The 25,868-nt window shown below is 36.1% G+C and overlaps 1 protein-coding gene across 1 annotated transcript in view; it reads left to right on the top strand.

Annotated features, from left to right (window-relative positions):
- wdr46 (WD repeat domain 46) overlaps positions 1–20,897 on the top strand; it is a 28,797-nt gene extending 7,900 nt beyond the window's left edge. The window contains exons 7-14 of the mRNA XM_056464581.1: positions 886–990; positions 2,546–2,696; positions 5,828–6,063; positions 8,573–8,726; positions 9,435–9,585; positions 18,094–18,284; positions 19,976–20,089; positions 20,350–20,897. Coding sequence (XP_056320556.1) covers positions 886–990; positions 2,546–2,696; positions 5,828–6,063; positions 8,573–8,726; positions 9,435–9,585; positions 18,094–18,284; positions 19,976–20,089; positions 20,350–20,466 — 1,219 coding nt within the window. The 3' untranslated portion in view covers positions 20,467–20,897. The remainder of the gene's footprint in view (positions 1–885; positions 991–2,545; positions 2,697–5,827; positions 6,064–8,572; positions 8,727–9,434; positions 9,586–18,093; positions 18,285–19,975; positions 20,090–20,349) is intronic.
- Positions 20,898–25,868: the final 4,971 nt, after the last annotated feature.

Below are 25,868 nucleotides of genomic sequence, written 5' to 3'. Positions count from 1 at the left end.
GGTCAGCTTCATTCTTTGTATGGAATATACACATTTCTGCTCCAAAGAGAAAAGAATATTAAATAAAAATACTAAACAATTGTGTAATCTAGTTGATCAACAGTGCCTTCCAGACAGAGCTTCAGCAGTGTTTCACTACATTTGATCTCTTTAAAAGGGAAATACTTAGCTAATATGTAGCTAGGTTTACTAGATTTAATTTATTCTTATTTTTATTTATTTATTCATTGTTCTGTCATTTATTTTGAGTGTAAAATTATTGCTTATGTTTAAAAGTCAAAGCTTTTTCACATATTTTTTAAGTCCAAAGAGACTTTTTGTTATTATTTTGTGCTGTATTAATCGTTAACTGAGCAGCAATAAATAACACTTGAAAATAAAAGGAGTGAAAATGAATGACTGCGTAATAATCGTGATAGATAAAACACATATTAATAGAATGTGTATTTTTAAATGATATTAGAGAACGCTTTCATCCGGGAAATATTGTAAGTGAAATGTTTGAAAAGGTGCCTTCTGGAGCAATTTTAGAGTATTTATCTTTAAATCAAACTAAGAAATTGTAGATGACTCTTTTCAGTGTTGTTGCTGTTTGTATGTTTTTTTTACATTCTATGTTTGTTAAGAAACTGACATGATTATATGAGTATATCTTGTATATTTAGTATATGTTTTGCCATGAATATAATCTTATATGGCATTGAAACCTTAATAAATAAATAATAATAATCATGATTATTCCTCAGACTGTAATCGTACAACTAAAATCTATAATCGTTGCATCCCTAGCCACATCTCTGTTTTAAGTTACTTTAGAAAACATTAACTGATGTTTCAGTATACTGTTAACACACACTGTACTATCTCTATTTATGTCCTTTACAGGCACCTGTTGCTGGGTGGGAGGAGAGGTCACGTGGCCTGCATCGACTGGCAGTCCAAACACCTGATGAGTGAAATGAACGTCATGGAAACGGTCAATGACATCAAGTGAGCGTCACTATTCTGTTCACCTGACATGCTGGAAATCATTAAAGGAGAAAGAACATTTTCACTGTATTTAATATTTGTTCTTCTGGAGAAAGTCTTATTTGTTTTATTTCGGCTAGAATGAAAGCAGTTTTACATTTTTTTTATGGTCAATATTATTAGCCCCCTTATGCAATATTTCAGACACCCTAGTTTTTCGCGATGCCGCGATCGCTGAATCCAACGCAAAATCAACAAAAAAGTCGCAAATATTTGCGATCCTGAAAAAATTCTTATTTAAACGCAAATTAATCGCAAAAAATGTAAATAATCTCATAAAACCTCAAATTCCAAACCTTATAATCAAATTATATTTAATTCAGTTTGCAATTAAATGTTTTACATGACTTCTAGACGTTGCATGCGCAGCGCATGTGATGACGTCTCACCTGCGCCCTGACAGGCATTACATTACATGGGGGCTGGGGGGTGTTTTGCAGCCTGTGCAGTAAGCAGACGCGGATGAAGCGCGAGTGATTTTATTTTTTAGTCAGCGCAAAGATGCGATTAGGCATCCTGTGGCGTAAATTGGCCGTTTTTATGTGTTTGACGCGCTTCAGACTGCAAAAAAGTGTGAGCAAACATCTAAAACATGGAGCAATGGAACAAGAACAGACAGAACAGCAAGCAGCTTACAATGATGAAGGCTGTTTTAAGCATGACAGCCGCTGAGCGTGACCGAATTAAGACCTTATTAGTGCTTTACACGTATGGCTGGTATTATGATGTTCATAAAACCGATAAGTGATTTCATTTAACTCTTTCCCTGCAGTTAACGAGAGGAAACCAAAACGCTTCCCTGCGACGAGTTTTACGCTAATCCGTGTTTTAGGTGTATTATGGTAGGGGAAGCCCTAATGCATTTTCTGACTGAGTTACATGTCAGATCCTACAGAGAGCGAAATCTGGGAGAGAGATAAAGTAAGTTAGTGCATACAAATTATACAGCCTTCCTTTGGCTTAATCCCTACCGTTTTAGATCTTGTCTTGACGAGACCAAAATAAAGAAGCTTTATTTTTATGATTTGTGATTGAGATTGCACACCTAACATAGGCTACCTAATATGGTATATATTTAGGTGTATATATAAATATATATATATTTTAATAGCAAAATTGTCCGCAAATTTCAGGGAATTATCTCCACATCAGTCATTTTTATCGGGAAAAATCATAAAAAAAATCGCCAAAAACTAGGGGGTGTGATATTAGTTTTGGACTGTCTCCTGAACAAACCACTGTTATACAATGACTTGCCTAATTACCCTAACTTTACCCTAATTACCCTAGTTAAGCCTTTAAATGTCACTTTAAGCTGAATACTAGTGTCTTGAAGAATATCTAGTCTAATATTATGTGCTGTCATCATGGTGAAAAGAAATCAGTTATTAGAAATGAATTAATAAAACTATTATGATTAGAAATGTGTTGAAGAAATCTTCTCACTGCTAAACAGAAATGTATATACTGGAGGGCCAATAATTCTGACTTGTGTATCATTTTCTCCTCATCTCAGGTGGCTTCACACAGAGGCCATGTTTGCTGTGGCGCAGAAGAAGTGGCTCTACATTTATGACTCGAAAGGTGTGGAGCTTCACTGCATAAAGAAGTTCAACGACGTCTTGCGGATGCAGTTTCTGCCCTACCACTTCCTGCTCGCCACAGCGGTGCGTCAACAAACACATCTACACATTCTGCAGCATATAGGGGTGACTGTGTGCACTGCATCTGTTTGCTTAGTGTTATCAATATACAGCTTAATCAGGTAAACATCTATAAGCAATGGTTAGTTTAAAGACCTGTGCCCGGTTGCATGAAAGTCTTTAAGTAATTTAACTTAAGGGTGGATTAAGAGATAATGAATTGCATTAAGAGCATTGCAACCAACATAGTGAAGCATTGGTAAGGGCTCAATGGACATGGACATGTCAATGTTCAAGCTCCTCCCCTTTTAAAAAACAGCTAGCCAGATCAAATGTGAAGCAAAAATTCCTCCAATCAGTTTGTAGAAGCAAGAAGACCCCAAAACATCCTCTTCTTTTATTAAATGCCTGAAGAAAGTGGGATGCAGTGTTGACTATTTCCCAGTGGAACTGGAATACTTTTGAGTTGTGTCCGTGGGTTGTTTATTTCATTTTGCATGTTGTCATCTCATCCCGTCATCTCTAACACACACGCATTTTCACACTGAGCAAATTTGCTACCCTTTTGTTATGCTGGTTTTTGTTTTTGCCCCATTCACTTCTACAACCCAAATCAGAAAAGTTGGGACAGTATGGAAAACGCAAATAAAAAAGACAGTAGTGATTTCCAAATTTACTTTGACTTGTATTTCATTGCAGACAATACAACAAACATTATTTAATGTTATTTTCTAAATAAACACGATACAATTTTGGCGCAACACATTTCTAAAACGGATCAGTAAAGCATTTACCACTTTGTAATGTTGCCAATCCTCTTCACAGCATTTAAAAGACGTTTAGGGACTGAAGACACCAAGTGCTGACGTGTTTCTGGTGTAGTTTGCTCCCATTCTTCCTGCAAACAAGTCTTTAGGTGGGCAACAATACAGGATCTTTATCGCATTTTGCGCTTCAAAATGCACCACACATTCTCTATTGGAGACAGGTCGGGACTGCAGGCAGGCCAGTCTATTAATTGTACCCTCTTCCTCAGTAGCCAGGACTTTGTAATGTGTGCAGAATGTGGTTTTGCGTTGTCTTGTTAAAATATGCATGGACGTCCCTGGAGAAGTAGTCAGCATGTTGTGCTCCAAAATCTCGATGTGTTTTCAGCATTAATGGTGCATCACAGAACTGGCACTGACACAATCACATACCATGACACACCCAGGCTTTTGGACTTGTTGCTGGTAACAGTCTGGCTGATCGGTTTCTTCTTTGGTCCGGAGCACACAGTGTCCATTTCTCCAAAAAAACACCTGAAATACTGATTCATCATCTGACCGCAGTACACATTTACACTGTGGGATGGTCCATCCCAGATGCCTCTAAGCCTAGAGAAGTCGACGGTGCTTCTGGACACTGTTAACATAGGGCTTTCTTTTGACACAGTACTGTTTTAACTGGCATTTGTGGATGTAACTCCGTATTGTGGTACTTGATAAAGGTTTGCCGCTGTAGTCCTGAGCTCATGTGGTGATCTGGCTCATAGATGAATGAGGATTCTTGATGCAGTGCCGCCTGAGATCACAGTTGTTCAGCTTTTCAGCTGTTCAGTCTTTTGCACACTGAAATGTCTGCAGATTCCTTGAATCATTCAATTTTGTTATGCACTAATTATGTAAGGTGAAATATCCAAATGTCTTCCTCTCTTTCTTTGAGGAACATCGTTTTCAACCATTTCAGTAATTTTCTCATGTATTTCAGAATCAGAATCAGAAAGAGCTTTATTGCCAGGTATGTTCACACATACGAGGAATTTGTTTTGGTGACAGAGCTTCTACAGTTCAACAGGATTACAGAGACAAGACAAAAAACAGATCATAAATATATTTTTTTAAAAATAGAAGTAGTGAGTGCAAATATACAGATTGACAAGTGTATGTACGTGTTTATTACTATATACAACGTTATATGTGCAGCTGTTATGTGCAAATTGGCATGTAAGTGTGTTGTTAAATAAGTGTATATGTGTATAAAAGTGTATAGCAGTAGTGATGTTGGTTCCGCAATTATTATCATCAAGTGTTCATGAGATGGATTGCCTGAGGGAAGAAACTGTTTCTGTGTCGGGCTGTTCTGCTGCGCAGTGCTCTGTAGCGTCGACCAGAAGATAAAAGTTCAAAGAGGCAGTGTGCTGGGTGTGAGGAGTCCAGAGTGATTTTGGCAGCCCTTCTGCTCGCTCTGGATAAGTACAGTTCTTGGGGAGTAAGAAGGGTTGTACCAGTGATTCGCTCAGCAGTCCGAACTATTCGACGTAGTCTTTGGAGATCGTATTTAGTAGCTGAGCTAAACCAGACAGTTATTGATGTGCAGATGACTGATTCAGTGATGGAGGTGTAGAACTGTTTCAGCAGCTCCTTTGGGAGGTTAAACTTCCTCAGCTGACCAAGAAAGTACAGCCTCTGTTGAGCTTTTTTGACAATGGAGTCAATGTGAGTGTCCCACTTCAGGTCCTGAGAGATGGTGGTGCCCAGGAACCTGAATGACTCCACTGTCCACCATGATGCTCAGTGGGGGGAGAGCAGAGGGGTTTCTCCTGAAGTCCACTATCATCTCCACTGTTTTGAGCGTGTTGAGCTCCAGGTTGTTGTGACTGCACCAGACAGCTATTTGTTGGCAAACTGGCGATCCTCGGCCCATCTTTGTTCCTAAAGGACTAGACCTTTATTGGATGCTGCTTTTGTACCAAATCAAACTTACAATCACTTGTTGACATCTCCTGTTCCCACGCTTTTTAAAGAACCAAAATTGGATTGAATTGTTTTGTTGTATTGTCTGCAGTGAAATCAAAGTAAATTTAGAAATCACTGCTGTCTTTTATATTTGTATTTTCCATACTGTCACAGCTTTTCTGATTTGGGGTTGTATTATAATGACATTTTTGATTGCAAAGCCATGACTGTTGATCATCAGTTGCAGTGCGCTCCCTTGAAATTACTCTACTTCAGCAAGACTATTGAGATAATTCAGTTGTGAAAACAAACCTGGCAACCCAGCACTAATTCATACCAGACTGTTGTACCAAAAATAATGCATGTAAAACTGCAGCCGCCTTCAGTTGTAATTCAGTTTTTCTATCCGACCATAATAACAGTGGCTTGATCTTTCAGAGTGCCACAGGCTTTCTGCAATACCTGGATGTGTCGATCGGTAAAGAGATCGCAGCCATCTGCACAAAAATGGGCCGTCTGAACGTGATGACGCAGAATCCCTATAACGCCATCATCCACCTGGGACACACCAACGGCACCGTCAGCCTGTGGTCGCCCAATCAGAAAGAGCCTCTTGTGAAGATGCTGTGTCATCGAGGGGCTGTTCACTCTGTAGCGGTGGACAAAACCGGCACGTGAGTATCACTGAACACTGCATTACTTGTGCTGAAAATCCTGGAACATGCTTGAAATTTTAATCTCCTGTTTTCTATGTTTGAACTGTGCTTAGATTTTGCTCGAAACTGTTTGATAATGTATTTGTGGTGCTTTTATAAGTTATCCTAGTGAATAGGTAATGCTTATGAACTATTTAAACAAAATCATTCAAATGCAAATTAAATTAATATATATTTTAGATGAAAGATGACACATTTAGCATGCAAATAAATGACATTAGCTTGAAAAGTGCTTAGATTTGACTTTGGCTGCATTTATGCTGGGTAGTTCAAGTGACCCAATTCCAAAATCTTTTTGTCTCCCATTTGGCACAGATGGGATATGGCACATGTACTAGTAAGCAGGATCACATGGATTCCGATTTGCTCCAATCAGATTCAAGCTTTGGTCATATGTGGAAATGCAAGTCGTGCCACATTAAAAACCATAGCGAGTGACGTAAACTCTGATGTCATTCCAGAACAGACTTCAGCAGGGTCCCAAACCTTAAATCTCACACACGAGGACTAAAACTAAAGCTTTTTATATTCTCATGTAGCACAAATGGGATGTTAATGAGAGAGCGTAATATAAACTAATATAAAACTATTGCATGCATAGATCACACCATGGACATGACATGAAAATCCCTAATGGTCTAAATAAAAGCCTCAAAGTCTTTTAAAGCCTCATTTAGGGTGCTTTCACAACTGCCTTATTTAGTTGGGTTGAATCGCACTAGAGTTGGTTTTCCCTCTTGGTGCGGTTCGTTTGGGCAGGTGTGAATGCAGCAGTTGACTCGAGTGCACACCAAAAGCGGACCAAAAAAGCTTACCGAGACCTTCTTGAAGAGGTGGTCTCAGTACGCTTTCAAACGAACCCTGGAGAGGTTCGTATGTGGTCAGAATATGATCCGAAGTGAAACAGACCCAACCGCAAAAAGTACTGCGCCTTTAGGACTAATCCAGCTGCCGTAGGCCGATGTGCTGTGCATTATGGGGCGTGTCGGAAAAATATTTGTTGACAGCGCTTTACCAACAGAGAGACAGAGAGAGAGAGAGAGCGAGGGAAAACCATTATCTGATGGACCGTTGGTAATATTTCCGCAAGATGACCATGTCACAGTTTAGCAAAAGTAATTCACGCCTCCTCCTGAAGTGACGTGTGATGCATTAAAACTTTGTTTTTCAGCCGCAGCCACGCTTCATTTTCCAAATGTATAGTTTGTCTAAAGTGATGTATATAAACTATATAGTATACTATGAGCAGGGAGAACCAGCCAGCGCAGTCGTACCTCCGTAGTAAAAAGCGACATTTTGTGTCTGCAGGTTTATTTACTTGCGAGAGTTCCGTTGGCATTTTCCCGCACGTTAAATCTGACCAATCGAAAAGCAGTTTAGGAAATATGTTCAACAACATCTGGCCAATGAGTGATGTGGATTTTGTCACATGACTGCATTTTGGTTCTTTTCGAACTGGTTCGGACCAAAGCAGTGAGTGTGGTGTGAAAACGACCCAAAATGGCAGAAAATGCTACAATGTATCATTTATTGCCCGTGGTCCGGACCAAATGAAGCAAACTACAGATATGACGCACCCTAAAAAGATGATGGCCAAATGAGAACTTTTCTGTCATCAAAAAGAAAAGAAAAAATGAAACCCTGCGAACAGATTAAATACAGGAAGGAAGAAAAGAGTGCTCTTCTACTGTCAGATCTCTTTTTTTCCATGTCATTGCGCATTTTGCTGTGTGCAGTGTACACGTAGACATTGGATCGCCTGCGAGTCACTTCAAAGATGATGTAAGCAGGTCATCAAAACATCGGATACAGTCACAAGATTGGAAATGACCATCAAAGATCTTGTGTAAACGCAGCCTCTGAGAAATGTGTCAGGTCCAGGACCTGATTCAGGGAATGAAACGCTTAATCACACTTTTATTGCTGCTTTCAAGTATAACAGAAGTCATTTATTTATACCAGTTATGCAGAATCCACATCTGACCATTGGGTTGAGGTAAAAATATAAATGCATTAAAAAGTGTAAGTGCTAAAAATCAATGACAGAAAGCTAAAGACTTAAAAATGCGACATTACATTTATTATCACAACCACAGTAGATTTAGTCAACAGCATTTGAATTCATAAAAGAAACTGTAGTTTTTCTATCTTCGCTGCTACTTAAAAGAAATGTTTCTCCTCACACTGATAACGGCAGCCAGAAGAGAGAATTATGTCAGATTTACTGTCCTGCTCCCATTTACACTGCATTACACACACCTCACTCAAGCGGGAATTCGGCTTTTGTAATTTGATGCAAAGATGATATAATATTTACATAAACACATATAAATGATCATACGCTTGTTTAAAAATCAAACTATTAAAAACTTTCGAGGATTTAAGATGCTGATGAGTGTTAAACGCGTCATAACAGTCTTGTGAAATGGCTCCATGAAAGGTTGTGGGTTGTGTTTGTTTATTGCAGGTATATGGTGACGTCGGGTCTGGACAGGAAGTTGAAAGTGTATGACATCAGAGCTTTCAAACCCTTTCACTCCAGTTTCCTGCCAGCTGGAGCCTCGTGTCTGTCTCTCAGTCAGAGAGGACTGCTGAGCGCCGCTACTGGAGATGTTGTACAGGTAGGGCACGTACACGACGAACACTATCTGGGTTCATTTGATGTGTGATCATTCATTCATTCATTTCCCTTCGGCTTAGTCCCTTTATTTATTAGGGGGTCACCACAGCGGAATGAACTGCCAACTATTCCAGCATACACTTTTACGCAGCGGATGCTTCCAGCTGCAACCCAGTACTGGCAAACACCCATACACACTCGTTCACACACTCATACACTATGGCCAGTTTTGCTTATTCATTTCTCCTATAGCACATGTGTTTGGACTGTGAGGGAAACCGGAGCACCCGTAGGAAACTCACGGCAACACAGGGAGAACATGCAACTGACCCAGCATGGGCTCGAACCAGTGACCTTCTTGCTATGAGGCCATAGTGTGACACCACTGAGCCACCGTGTGATAATTATCCTCTAAAATAATGTTAATCATAATATTGGCTATTGGCTTCCTTCCTCATTCTGATGCTCGCTTTGAACTGCAGCCGATCGTCTTGATGTCTCTACATGCCTAAATGCATTGAGTTGCTGCCATGTGATTGGCTGATTGAAAATTTGCGTTAACGAGCAGTTGGACAGGCGTACCTAATAAAGTGGCCGGCGAGCGAATGATTCAGTGAATCACTCATTAAGACTCATTAGGTTTTAGTGTCATTTTATTATCCACGAGAGCAATACAGTGTGGTTAATGTTGGCTGGTTTAAATCCTTAGGTGTATCAGAACGTGTGGGGAAGCAGTCCTGTGTCCAAACCCTACATGGCGCACCGTCTCCGAGGACAGGTCTGCGGGGTGGCGTACTGCCCCTTTGAGGACGTTCTTGGAATTGGCCACGGTCAGGGCTTCACTAGTATGATCGTACCAGGTAAACCAATAAATAAATGCATCAATGTTCACACACAGCTCACTCAGGGTTTCCCACAGGTCTTTTTATATACAGTTGAATCATTAAGCCCTCCTGTATATTTTTCCCCAAGAGAACAATTTTTCAACACATTTCTAAGCATAGTAGTTTTCACAGTTGTAGTTTCTCAGTGGCTTTGGTGTATTTCTCACAACACTGTTTACATTTGCACAACAGTTAAAGCATTTCTCAAAACTATGAATCATTTGTGCACATCACAGTAGCAGTTTCTCATTCCTTCCAACATACTGCGAATGCTTTTGGACATGCATCAACTGCTTTCAGACAGCTCTCTGCTGTTTATAACATCATCATTAGCTTATGTCTAAATCTTTTTTTATCTCAATATGTCTTCTAAATTGAACAGTTTGATGAATGATTTACAGACCTGTGTGTGTAGGCTCGGTTCCAATATGTACTGCAGTATTGTTCACAGTTGTGCACGGCTCTACCCAGAGGAAGTTTATCTTATTGTAAATAAGGGTGTGTTTATTCTTCTGCACAATGCTGTGAATCAATTAGAATTGTAAAGAATTGCATCTGTAGTAAACATGTGAAGCATATTCAGTGTCTTGTACTCGGATACCTCACTACATGCAGTGATGTCTAACTTTACTGGAGTTTTCAAATGGCTGTGCTAATAGTATATAGTGCTGTCTTGAGGATTTACAGGAAGAGTCACCATAATCTGACTGTTTTGCATTGGAAATAATTAACATCATAATGAACACATGACAGAGCCATCTGACTCCTGTTCATAAACAGTGGAGTCAGGACTTTTCATCTTGATGACACTGACTCTATTGACATCAATACTTGCTGTTGAGGAATGAGCTCTCCATTTTGAGCAAGAGACACGCTTTTGCAGGTTATCAGCTAGGTTTTGCAGTTTGTACTAATAGTTTTGAGAAATGCACCAAAGCCACGGAGGAAAAACTGATAACTCATCTCTAATAACTGATTTCTTTTCACTTTGTCATGATGACAGTAAATAATATTAGACTAGATATTCTTCAAGACACTAGTATTCAGCTTAAAGTGACATTTAAAGGCTTAACTAGGGTAATTAGGGTAAAGTTAGGGTAATTAGGAAAGTCATTGTATAACAGTGGTTTGTTCTGGAGACAATCCAAAACTAATATTGCTTAAGGGGGCTAATAATATTGACCTTAAAATGGCTTTAAAACTATTAAAAACTGCTTTTATTCTAGAAGAAATAAAACAAGTAAGACTTTCTCCAGAAGAAAAAATATTATAGGAAATACTGTGAGAAATTCCTGAATCTGTTCAACATCATTTGGGAAATATTTGTTGTTTTTAAATGGTACTTTTCACTTTTTTGTGCGTTTTTTTCATGTGTTTTGCCTGTTGTTATTGTTGGTCTATATTTCTGTACCATTATCACTGCTGAAAAATGCTTTTCTTACTTTTTTACAAGATTTTTTGTCTTGTTTCTAGACCAAATATATAAAAATTATTATTATTATTATGTCAAGATCTCATTTACAAGGGTGGCCTGGGCAAGAGGTGTTTTTAATTTAAATAATAATAGTAATATAATATATTATAAAATATAATATAATAAAAACACAGTTTAGTTATTCAGCTATACCACATTACAATATGTTTAAAACACACACATTGAGAAATGGACTCTTGTTGTTTGTTATAAAGAATAGAGCGAATTGATTTAATCAGGATGAGCTCAGACAGTTTCAGTTCAGACTGAGGGATATTCCAGGATGAGGGGCGGCATGACTAAAAGCTCACTTCCCTGTTTTAGTTTAACAAATGATTAATTTCACTTGAACATGTTAAATCAGGAAGCATTTTCTAGACGAGCAAAACATATTCAAAATTAAGTGAGGTTTTTCTTAAAATAATCTGCCAATGGGGTCAGCAAAATAATCTGAGGTCAATGCTGTGTTGATGATATAAGCTGATTGAAAAGATTAAATTCAATTAAATTCAATCTAACGTGCAGTCCAGCTTTGGTTTAGGCAGTGTGACCGCACACAATAAGATGCTTTTTCCATGTTAATCACGCCCTAACCAGCTTAGTTTTGTACTAAAACGTGTAAATATTTGATTAACGCTTCAGTATTGTATTTTAAACCCTCCCTGTTGCTGGGTTTGTCTGCGCAGCGCTCAGCACAACAGCGGCCTGTTTTTCAGCTCATTATAAGTCGTGGAAATTTTAGGCAGTGAAAGTCCGGGAAAGTTCTGGGAATTTGATATTTGATATGTGGGAACTCTCTTCACTCTTTCCCAGCAGAGTCTGACATGGGCAGAGTCTCATAGTTGATGGCCAGATTAGCTCTTGTCCCAAATGTGTGTACTGCATTATATATATATATATACATATACATATACATATATATAATACAATATTATTGATTTATACTTCATTCATTCATTCATTAATCCTTCGGCTTAGTCCCTTTATTCATCAGGCGTCGCCACAGTGGAATGAACCACCAACTATTCCAGCATCTGTTTTATACAGCGATGCCCTTCCGGCCACAATCCAGTACTGGGAAACACCCATACACTCACACTCATACACTATGGCCAATTTAGTTGATCAATTCACCTATAGCGCATGTGTTTGGACTGTGGGGGAAACCGGAGCACCTGGAGGAAACCCACACCAACACGGGGAGAACATGCAAACTCCACACAGAAATGCCAACTGACCCAACCCAGACTCAAACCAGTGACCTTCTTTCTGTGAGGCGACAGCGCTAACCACTGAGCCACCATACTGTCGCCCGTATTTATACTTGTAATTGATTATATTTGATGCAGATGTAATGCATCAGATCATCTCAATCAATCTAAACGAATGAATTCAAGCTGTTCAAGTCAATCTGGTGAGATGATCAACAAAACATGGCAGTGTCAGATTTTTCCAATTGCGTGCCGCTCTACTATTTTCAGTAAACATTGCAAACTTTGAGTGCATGCAGACTTCAAGTAGAAATGTGTTGCATTTATAGATCCACCCACAAACAGGACGTCCACTAAACAAGAAGTGAGATGTGGGTGCGTGCATGCTAGTGCTCGCGGTAACTGTTTTCCTGATGCATGGTTCTAGTTTCGTGTCAGTGTGTCTGCATAACAAACTTCCTCAGAAAGTAGACTTAACTCAATTATACTCCAGTTAAACCTTTTAGAAATGAAAACAAGAGCCAGCTCAGTCAAACACCTGTGACTATTATTACTGCTAAAAATCCGTGAAAATGACTGAACACTAAATGGCTGAAGATGTAAAATCAAGACTATTCATATGAACGAATCTGAGTCGACTCTTTCTTTGAGAATCAGTAGTTTTAAACATGGTGTGCTTTCAGATTTACCCTCAGCTAGATGTTTTCCTTCTCTTCATTTTCAATAATAGGGGCTCTTTAAATTTAGATCTGCTCACATTGCATCAGATTTCCTCTTGTGTTTTTGCTGCAAAGGGCGCTTCAACCGATCACACACACTCTCTGTGGCCAAACAAGTGACTGTTCATTTTTTGGGTTTATAAAGGAAGGGTTTGTGATTATGTAATATATTTGTGATAAAAACTTTGCTGAAGGTTAAATGTAGAGTATTATATAATATATAGTATTGCATATTGCAAAAGAAGGCGATTAAATTAAATGATGAGCTAATTCCATAGACTGTAAAATATATGGACGGAGTATCCGTGACGTCACCCATAGGTTTCTGAAGAGCGCAAAAGAAGCCACAAGTAGGCGCGGCCAACCGTCACCATTTTGTTCGCGCGTCATCGCACCCACGGCGGGATACCAAACAAGGGCAAAGAGGCGGAGAGTGGGCGGAGCTTGCTTAGACCTGGCAGACAGACTTTACTTTGGGAGAAACGCTTGATACTCTATTACCTGCGACTCGTTTGTGTTCTGACCACATGTGCTTGGCTGTACACTATATCAATAAAGTGTTTAGACTTTCAAAAACACTGTAGTAATACATTGAGCCACTAAACATTGTTCTTATGACGTTTTTCTACAGGAGGTAAACGCGAATTACATCCAAACACTTCAGATATAGTGTGTGTGTTAGTAAATGCAAGACTATTGATGAACTCCAGCATAACACTGTATGATAACGCTTCAGATGACTGATCTAGAGCCTACAGCTAATCAATCTGTCACATTCTGGAGTGCTTTACGGGTCTAAAGAAAAATATTAATGATAAATGATCTTAAATCAAACAAATACATTTATAGAGATGGTGTATAAGTATATAACTTTATTCACATGGGAAACGGAGGCCACGTGAATGGTTTGTGAGCACAATTAAGTGCACACAGCATCCCATATCATCTGATAATTGTAAGAAATAAGTCCAAAAGGCAGCTGACTGTATAAAGCCAAATAAAACAGAACAAAAATACGATGAATATGCCGAGATCAGTGGCTAATCTGCCGGATTCAGCTGAGGTGAAGTGACTGCGACCAGCGAGACCTAGCTGTCACTCAAGTGGCCACGCCCTTAATTATGCAGACTTAATATAACCTAATATAAAGTAAACGGATGAGTTATAAAAAAATTCACCCCCTCACAGTTGTTATGAATGGTAATAATAGCTATATGAACCAAAATCGTTCTTTGTACCAGGCTGTAAACACCTTTTTTTCTGCTGTAAAGTTGGCCATTCTAACAGTGGGCTCAATTGCACTTTGCTCTATTATGGAGCCAGGACTAGCGGAATTTTGATGAATTGCAGTTTCAGTTACTTCCGTATTGGCTTCCCGAGGGAGAGCGGGAGGTTGCCGCTTGGCTAATTTACATGTTTGTCTAGTGCATAAATGTGGATGTTATCTAACTTGGCATTAAAAAAATGCACTATATGCAGTGTACATTCTAACACAGTGGTTCTCAACTGGTTTGGCCACATTTTTACATGGTCATCAAGCTGCGACCCAAATTTTTAGGAACTATAATATAATTTTAGGAACTATAATATAATTTTAGGGAACTATAATATAATTTTTGGAACTATAATATAATTTTTGGTACTATAATATAATTTTTGGAACTATAATATAATTTTAGGAACTATAATATAATTTTAGGAACTATAATATAATTTTAGGAACTATAATATAATTTTAGGAACTATAATATAATTTTAGGAACTATAATATATTTTTAGGAACTATAATATAATTTTAGGGAACTATAATATAATTTTTGGAACTATAATATAATTTTAGGAACTATAATATAATTTTAGGAACTATAATATAATTTTAGGAACTATAATATAATTTTAGGAACTATAATATAATTTTAGGAACTATAATATATTTTTAGGAACTATAATATAATTTTAGGAACTATAATATAATTTTAGGAACTATAATATATTTTTAGGAACTATAATATATTTTTAGGAACTATAATATAATTTTAGGAACTATAATATAATTTTAGGAACTATAATATATTTTTAGGAACTATAATATATTTTTAGGAACTATAATATAATTTTAGGAACTATAATATAATTTTAGGAACTATAATATAATTTTAGGAACTATAATATAATTTTTGGAACTATAATATAATTTTTGGAACTATAATATAATTTTAGGAACTATAATATAATTTTAGGAACTATAATATAATTTTTGGAACTATAATATAATTTTAGAAACTATAATATATTTTTAGGAACTATAATATAATTTTAGGAACTATAATATAATTTTAGGAACTATAATATAATTTTAGGAACTATAATATAATTTTAGGAACTATAATATAATTTTTGGAACTATAATATAATTTTTAGGAACTATAATATATTTTTAGGAACTATAATATAATTTTAGGAACTATAATATAATTTTAGGAACTATAATATATTTTTAGGAACTATAATATAATTTTAGGAACTATAATATATTTTTAGGAACTATAATATAATTTTAGGAACTATAATATATTTTTAGGAACTATAATATAATTTTAGGAACTATAATATAATTTTTGGAACTATAATATAATTTTTAGGAACTATAATATATTTTTAGGAACTATAATATAATTTTAGGAACTATAATATATTTTTAGGAACTATAATATATTTTTAGGAACTATAATATAATTTTAGGAACTATAATATAATTTTAGGAACTATAATATATTTTTAGGAACTATAATATATTTTTAGGAACTATAATATAATTTTAGGAACTATAATATAATTTTAGGAACTATAATATAATTTTAGGAACTATAATATATTTTTAGGAACTATAATATAATTTTAGGAACTATAATATAATTTTTGGAACTATAATATAATTTTAGGAACTATAATATAATTCTAGGAACTATAATATAATTTTAGGAACTATAATATATTTTTAGGAACTATAATATATTTTAGGAACTATAATATAATTTTAGGAACTATAATATAATTTTAGGAACTATAATATAATTTTAGGAACTATAATATAATTTTTGGAACTATAATATAATTTTAGGAACTATAATATAATTTTAGGAACTATAATATATTTTTGGGAACTATAATATAATTTTTGGAACTATAATATAATTTTTGGAACTATAATATAATTTTTGGAACTATAATATATTTTTAGGAACTATAATATATTTTTAGGAACTATAATATAATTTTTGGAACTATAATATAATTTTTGGAACTATAATATAATTTTAGGAACTATAATATAATTTTTGGAACTATAATATAATTTTAGGAACTATAATATAATTTTAGGAACTATAATATAATTTTAGGAACTATAATATAATTTTTGGAACTATAATATAATTTTTGGAACTATAATATAATTTTAGGAACTATAATATAATTTTAGGAACTATAATATAATTTTAGGAACTATAATATAATTTTTGGAACTATAATATAATTTTTGGAACTATAATATAATTTTTGGAACTATAATATAATTTTAGGAACTATAATATAATTTTAGGAACTATAATATAATTTTTGGAACTATAATATAATTTTAGGAACTATAATATAATTTTAGGAACTATAATATATTTTTAGGAACTATAATATATTTTTAGGAACTATAATATAATTTTTGGAACTATAATATAATTTTAGGAACTATAATATAATTTTTGGAACTATAATATAATTTTAGGAACTATAATATAATTTTTGGAACTATAATATAATTTTAGGAACTATAATATAATTTTAGGAACTATAATATAATTTTAGGAACTATAATATAATTTTAGGAACTATAATATAATTTTAGGAACTATAATATAATTTTAGGAACTATAATATAATTTTTGGAACTATAATATAATTTTTGGAACTATAATATATTTTTAGGAACTATAATATAATTTTAGGAACTATAATATAATTTTAGGAACTATAATATAATTTTAGGAACTATAATATAATTTTTGGAACTATAATATATTTTTAGGAACTATAATATATTTTTAGGAACTATAATATAATTTTAGGAACTATAATATAATTTTTGGAACTATAATATAATTTTAGGAACTATAATATAATTTTAGGAACTATAATATAATTTTAGGAACTATAATATAATTTTTGGAACTATAATATATTTTTAGGAACTATAATATATTTTTAGGAACTATAATATAATTTTAGGAACTATAATATAATTTTAGGAACTATAATATAATTTTAGGAACTATAATATAATTTTTGGAACTATAATATATTTTTAGGAACTATAATATAATTTTAGGAACTATAATATAATTTTTGGAACTATAATATAATTTTAGGAACTATAATATATTTTTAGGAACTATAATATAATTTTAGGAACTATAATTAATTAGTATTTATTAGTTAACATACACAAGTCGTGACAGGAAAATCACAGAGACTTACAAATAAACAATATTTTATTGCTGTCATCTAACAAAATGTGTGCACTTTTGTGATGCCCTCAGCTCTTGACAAATAGTCCACAGGTTCATCCTTCAACCGGGATGTTTGGTTTCTAAATGTCGTTGTAATTTAGAAGGTTTTAAGCCTTTTTTTGTCATCAGTATATGTAAATCCATACTTTACATATTCGGGGTCGTACTTGCACTTCGACGTATTTGTTGCTATAATTAAATTAAATTTCACATGTCAAACGGTGTGGTTGTTGCACGCGCATTTCAAAATAAAAGTCTGGTATAAGCAAAATAAGTTAAAAATTAAAATTTTGTTGTTTTTTTTGACCACACACTCCGCGACCCACTGAAAATGGGTCTCGAACCACCAGTTGAGAAACACTGTACTAACAAACACCACAAAATGAGCATCACAATCAAAATCAGTAAGAGAAACGATTATTCAGTCTTTGTTTAGTATAACTCAGGGCTGAATGTCTCAGAAATGTGTTGATTTACTAGTATTTTTATTAAATGTGCTTTATTATTTGTCTCTCCAGGTGCAGGAGAACCCAATTTCGACGCTCTTGATACAAACCCGTACCGCAGCGCTAAACAGAGGCAGGAGTGGGAGGTCAAGGCTCTGCTGGAGAAAGTGCAGCCCGAGCTGATCGGTCTGGATCCAGGACTGCTGAGTAAAGTGGACCAGGCCAGCTTTGAGCAGAGACACAAGGAACGGGTTGAAGTAATGGTGAGTCGCCCTGTCGCAATTAATACCATCTAATTGTGATTTAATCAAACTGATGAGTGTGATTGCTGCAGTTAACGATATTATCAATTAATAACTCGTTTATCAAATCCATTTTCATATCTGTAAGGAAAAATTGGTTCATCCAGTTGAGCTGCTTGAGTATGTTGATTTTGATATATGTATGGTGACAAGGCAACTACGCAAGATTTGTAGTTTGATTGCGTAAGATGATGCTGTTCATCAAGGCCACAAACTCATTTAATCTGTCCAAAACGTAAAAGGAAATCTGAAATGAACGGTCATCAGCTTAAAATATCCTCAATTTCTCTGATTACCTCCATTGTTCAAAACACTACACAAAATCGCACGTCCCAATACAAACACACCCAATAACGTAGCCACACCCCTGTTGTTTGATTGACAGGTTACCATGTAGATGTCGGAAATTCAAATGCAAAATGGATTCTGCCATTTGAGTTTTGGCAGATTTCATGCACGACTTAAAAAAAAAAGCTATTTAAATTTGTCACCCCCTTAAACAATTCCTATTTAGTAGAAAAATTCTCTTCTTTTGGTGCCATATTACCTTCTCATGCTGTGTATCGAGAATTTACTCAAAATTATGATGTTAACATTTGAATCAGTAGCCCCTTTCACACATACAGACCTTTCCGGAAAACTACCGGCAATTTTCTGGAAAGGTCTGAACAGGCCCTTTTTGGAAATATCGGTAAATTCGTGAAAAAAGAGAAGTTGTAACATTACCGGTAATTTACCGGAATGCTGCGGTGTGAACGCAGAAGGAAGATTGCCGGAAAGAGCGCGTGCTCGTCTAGAACGTGCTTGTCGTGAGACATCTAGCCAATCAGAACACTCAGACGCATTCACGTCCGCACGGTTTATGGACATAAAAGCCTTTGAATATTTTCCCAGACACATTTAACTGCTAGAAGTTAGTCGGAGAACGTTTTTATATGTTCCTCTTAATGCCAACAGTGTAAATAATTATCGATAGGATGCGTATGATAAGCCGTGTTTTGTTTACCTTGAAGCTCTGCTTCCTTCAGTTGCTTGACGAGTCGCGTGTGTCCGTGAAGCAGCCGGTAAGCGCCAGCACACACACATATCATCTACATCTGGACATGCGAAAGTGTTGCTCTATATGATTTCATCCAAGTTGTTCACTATACTGTAATCCACAGAGTTTGCAATGTAGTCAGATGTTTACAAGTACAGGCCCAGCCGTTTAGAGCTCATTTCTGGTTAATGATGTCAGAATTTACCGGTGTTTTAGGATGTGTGAATGGTCTTTTCCGGAAATATTCCGTAACGTCCTCGCCTGTGTGAACAGCGCTTTTTTAATTTACCGGTAAAGTCGTGCTGTATATTTTCCATATATTTACCGGTATCACTGTGTGAAAGGGGCTAATGTTATTCTGAACATTAGTTTTGTAAACTGATAGATAAATATATGCTAATGTGTGTATACATGTATGTTTATATATATATTCCCAATGTTTTCTGTGTGATACCTATAATATATAATGAATGTGGTCATCTGAGATTATTCTGGAAGGAATTATATTAGGACACATGTTGAAATATTGTGTGATTGTACTCAAATGAGTGTTAACAATAAACATTAAAAAAAGACATTAGTTTTGACTTTGTATCTTGTCTGTTTGTTTCAGGGATTTGATCCTTTGGCCAAACAGAAATTTAAGCCGCGGATGAGGAAGAAAGGACGAAGCTCTGCAGGCGCTGTAGAGAAGAGAAAGAGGAAAGTCGCCCATGAAGATCAGAGGGTATGTCAGTTTTCAAAACTAATATTGCTTAAGGGAGCGAATAATATTGAGCTTAAAATGGCTTTAAAAACATTAAGAACTGCTTTTATTCTAGCCGAAATAAAACAAATAAGACTTTCTCCAGAAGGAAAAATATTAGAGGAAATACTGTGAGAAATTCCTGAATCTGTTTAACATCATTTGAGAAATATTTGAGAAGGAAAACTAATGTAGATTTAGATTTTTCAGTCGACGTAATTTCCTCTATTGTGATTCTGCAGGATGAAATACGACAGACTGTTGAGGACAAGGTGAAACGACAGAAAGAACAGAAAGAGAAGAGCAACAAGAGGAAGGAGCTGGAGAAGAAATCAGCGCTGGATCGCTTCAAGAAGTGAAGATGTCTGATAAACATGGAGAACATCCAGGCAGATTATTGGACACGACTGTTTTATAATGAAATATCCTGATGTCATTTCTCTTATTCCTTTAGTGAGTGTGTGTGTGTGTGTGCACGCTCGCTCGCTCGCTCTCTCAGAGTTTGACTTTAGTAAAATATTCATGAAATCTACAAGATATTTTACTTTTTTACTTTATTTTGTATTTATTTTATTTTCAGATATTTCCCAGATGATGTTGAACAGATTCAGGAATTTCTCACAGTATTTCCTCAATTTTTTCTTCTGGAGAAAGTCTTATTTGTTTTATTTTGGCTAGAATAAAAGCAGTTCTTAATTTTATTAAAGCCATGTTAAGGTCAATATTATTAGCCCCCTTCAGCAATATTAGTTTTGGATTGTCTCCAGAATAAACCACTGTTATACAATGACTTGCCTAATTACCCTAACTTTACCCTAATTACCCTAGTTAAGCCTTTAAATGTCACTTACATTATTTACAACCATTTTAAGGTCAGTATTATTAGCCCCCTTAAGCAAAAATTGGGGGAAAGTATTCAGGGGGGCTAATAATTTAGGTGGGCTAATAATTCTGAGGTCAACTGTATGTAGATGAAATGATGACAACTTTTACAACAAGAACAAGAGAAGAGAAAATAATCAAATAAATAAAATATTAAACAAAATAAAATGATTTTATCATAAAATAATGATAAATAAAGAACCCATCTTAATCATAATCAGAATAAATAATAAAGAGGAGGGGGGGGGGGGTGAAAAACAAAAAGGGTTGCGGCTAATTGCACATTTTTAAAGGCAAAGTGAAGTGGTAAAGTGAACGGGAGCTATACTGTGGACATGAGCAATATGATAATACAGTATGAATAATGTCCAGCTGAATGTAAACGTATAGTGGATTAGCAGCACAACAGAAACAGATCAAGTATTCAGGCCTCCTTTACACCTTGTGTTAAAGATAAAGTTCACTTAATAATGAACATTTCCAGCCTGATCTCATGAGGAAACGTAACCATTTTACGTTTTGTCAGTAAATTTCACGTTAAGAGTTCAGTCGTACGATTTTTAAAACGGAGACGTCGCACCCAGTCCCGCCACTAAATCCAAGTTACGAATCGCCATGAGATTGTGTTGACATTTCCTGTTAATCAACTCACCCTAAGGGCATCCAGGGTGTGAGGTTTTGTCTTATATGTATCTGAGCTAACTTACCTCAACTGTCTCTATCAAATGTCCAGTCTTTGGCCACTGAAACTCATCTCATCCTCACTTTCATCAGCAGGAAGACCTAGTTCAGTCCTTTTCCTCTTTCACTTACCATAGAACATGGTGCTGCTCGCTAATACACTGTTCCCTGTGCTCATATCTATTCAAAAGTACTATTGCCATTAAAACTGCAAATGTCATTAACACGTGACTAATCAACATTATATTACTAGTCTAACAGTCATGTTGTTATGGTAAAACTTAAAGGTTCACAGCTGACCTTGCTAGCTAGCTAACCCATTGCAGTATTGCACGTTCCACAACACACATTTGATCCATTTACAAAAAACTAATTTGATTACAAAGAAATTGAGTTGTGAATATGTCCTCATACCTCACTGGAGGTGATGTTTCAGATTTTGTTGTGGATCTGACATAATTTGATCCTTTGCCCTACTGAAAAAACCAGCTTAAACCAGCCTAGGCTGGTTGGCTGGTTTTAACTGGTTGACCAGGCTGGTTTTAGAGGGGTTTTGGCCGGTCTTAGCTGGTCAGGCTGGAAAATGACCAGCTAAAACCAGCTTGACCACCTTGCCAGGCTGGAAGCCCAGCCAAAACCAGCTATGTCCAGCTTAAACCAGGCTGGTCAAGCTGGTTTTACTGGATTTAGCTGGTCATTTTCCAGCCTGACCAGCTAAGACCAGGCTGGAAATGGCTGGAAACCAGCCTGGAAATGGCCAAAACCCCTCTAAAACCAGCCTGGTCAACCAGCTAAAACCAGCCAACCAGCCTAGGCTGGTTTAAGCTGGATTTTTCAGCAGGGTGGTTTTATTGACATTTACGTTAGCATTTAGCAACTACTCACAATAAACGGCAGTCTGTCAGAAATCGCGCTACAGAAACACAGCATGTCATGTGACTTAACTAAAGCACAACGCTACACTAAAGTCTTCTCTTTTTTCAAGGACAACAAAAAAATGATGTTGGTCTTAAAGAAACAGTGGCAGGGAAATGAAGGTAAGTATCATGTTGCCATATGGTTACACCGTGCAGTAGAGGGTTATGGATCATTATTATCTCAATTCGTGGTCCTTATTCGTATAATGTTTTGGGGTTTTTTTTTAGATTACAAATTACACAAATGATTCCAAATCAATAGTTGTAGCTTCTGATGACATAGTGAGCTCGAATGAAGAGAAACCATCGCTCTGTGCAAGAAATGTAACATTATTTATAATATTATTAGCTTTAATCCACTGCAGTTTGATGACGTTATGTGAGCAGCTCTCATGTCAGGTAAATCATGTTTACATGCACATAAACGTCACCACACAATCTTTACAAGTAGGAAACTCTTAGCTTCCACTGTGGACTTTTTTCCTCATCTAATAAATGAGTTGCGCCTCAGAAGACGAAACGCAATGAATTTGGTGGCTTTTGGAGGCGTGAGACGCTCTTTGGGAGCGCAGACAGATGCTCAAGACAGTTCTGCAGGGAATAATAGAATAATAATACTAAAGCACTGTGATGATGGACTGCTGAGGGGTTTTACAATCAGCAAAACAACATTTCAGACCTGCAGCGATGTGCTGGGAATGCTGCAAAGCTGTTGTCCATCTCACAGTTTTATCATCACATGATCAGTTCAACCTTCATTGATGTGTATGTCGGGGTTTATTCACTAAATATGCTTTCATCGTGGTTTATGTGCATTTTTTCTTACTGGATAAAAAGTTTATCCTACTCATTTTTTCTAAATTTATGCACATCTTCGCATTTTTTATGCTGTACTCAAAACATGTGCATCAAATAGTTGGATGGACACAGCTAAAAACAAATCTACTGAATTGGAAATGACTGGACTGCTGCAATACTCTGGTAGCCTGTTTTTTATTCAGCTGCACATTTCAGAAAGTGGAAGTGGCCTTGAGTTCAGTTTAATATGTGTGTGAAGTTCATCACTTATTAAAGGCGTTACATTCTAAAAGCAGCTGTACTGAAGATAACAGCGTCATTGTTCAGCTTCAGTCAGTTCAGTAGTGAACAGGGAGACAAATATGCAGTCCTCACTCCTACAGATCAGCTCATAGACTAGTCAACTCAGGGCTGAACTCAGAGAGCTCAATTCACTTCATATATCACTATATTTCATCTGAAAGGGTGTTACTGCCAGTGGTGGAAAGAGTACTGAAAAGTCATACTGAAGTAAAAGTACCATTACTTGCCTAAAAATGTAGTGCGAGTAAAAAGTGTCTTGTAAATTTGACTCAAAGTGTGAGTAAAAAGTATCCCTTTCACTAGTACTCAAGAGTAGTGAGTATTACGCTGTTAAAAACTGATGCGTTTGCATGTAATTTGGGGATGTGTGTAAACGTAACATTCTGTAGTGCATCTAGTTATTGCCTAGCAGGTGCACAATGTCATTAGACGTTAATATTGGGTTAGATTTAGGTTATGATGTCAGCTGACCATAATTCAACGTCTATCCAGTGTCCAAGGACAATCTTATTTTGATGTCCAGTAATGACGTCAGATGACGTTGATATTTGGTCGATTTTAGGTTGTTAGAAAGTAATCAAAATCCAACATCATATTGACGTCAAATACTGACGTTTATTCGTCAGGTGTGGCAACCAAAATCCAACGTCTGATAAATGTCAATAGTGGTAACGTCCACACAACGTCAAGCTGTTACATCATTAGACGTTGATATTTGGTTGGTTTTAGGTTGGACATTGATGTTGGTCTGACGTTGAGTTCTGATGTCAACTCGATTTTTATTTCCAAACAAAACGTCCCCATGACGTTGGGGTACAGCGTCAATCTGACATCATGTTGACGTCTTGTGTCTGCTGGGTGTTTAAGGCCATTTTGGTCATCACACAGTAAACATCCGTAATCTTGTCATCAGTGACCTGCATCTAAACAGTCTCTGGGTCAATGTGTGTAAAGACTTTGGACATCTTCTTCGACACTTTAAACACTTCCAAACACTTTGCTGCAATTATAAAGCGCCCATGTCTTGAGGTAGTTCATTATGATGAGATTTACCTTCTATGTGTGATTTGATTGGACTCACAGGACTGATTCTTCTAATCCCCATAGACAAGAGAATATAAAGTAGTGACTGCAGGTTGAAGGAAAGTAGTGGAGTAAAAGTACCAATACAGCATTAAAAATGTACCCAAGGGAAAGTAAAAGTAAAACTACTCAGTAAACTACAATTCCTGAGAAAAACTACTCAACTACAGTAATTTGAGTATTTGTATTTAGTTACTTTACACCACTGGTTACTGCCCGTTTATAGACGGTTTGCACTTTCGTCAGTTACTCGTATGCACGGCCATATTGGCGATACTCCGATGTAAACAACAGCACGGATTGCGCAATTAATGTATTACTGAGTTCACTGTTCTGTTTATTCATGATGTTTATACTATAGAGAAAACATGTAGAAGCTGCTCAGTCATATATAGGAGTTAGTGAGCAGGAAAGGGTGCAGTATCTTGACATTTAACAGGTGGTAAAACTCACGCTTGAGCAGTATTAGGCTAATATTTCACTTCACTGGAAATGATCAAAACAGACAGTTGTGGAGATTCTGGAAATCCTGCTTCAGTTTGACCACAAACACCTTTTATTTCTTCGCTTTTCTCTCTTCTGCTTTATTTGCAGTATTGGTAACGCGTTATTAGTACAGCCAAACCGAATCTGCGGATGTTTTTTGCTAATTCTATGGAGAATTTTGTTAAAAATCTGCTGATTTATGCGCAATGATTGTGGGAGTATTACAACTAAACAATTCATATATTAAGTAAAAAGTAATACCTTTTTAAACTTTTATTTAATGTTAACATTACAAATCCAATTAGATCCACTTTATTTGGTAAACAACCCTACTGAAAAAACAACTTAAACCAGCCTAAGCTGGTTGGCTGGTTTTAGCTGGTTGACCAGCCTGGTTTTAGAAGGATTTTGGCCACTTTAGCCTGGTCTTAGCTGGTCAGGCTGGAAAATTACCAGCTAAAACCAGCTTGAGCAGCCTGGTTTAAGCTGGACATAGCTGGTTTTGGCTGGGCTTCCAGCCTGGCTAGGCTGGTCAAGCTGGTTGTAGCTGGTCATTTTCCAGCTTTTACCAGCCTGGAAATGGCCAAAACCCCTCTAAAACCAGGCTGGTT

Source organism: Danio aesculapii, chromosome 8, assembly GCF_903798145.1.
Source record: "Danio aesculapii chromosome 8, fDanAes4.1, whole genome shotgun sequence".
In the NCBI taxonomy this organism is placed as follows: domain Eukaryota; kingdom Metazoa; phylum Chordata; class Actinopteri; order Cypriniformes; family Danionidae; genus Danio; species Danio aesculapii.
This window is presented reverse-complemented; position numbering and strand designations above follow the sequence as displayed.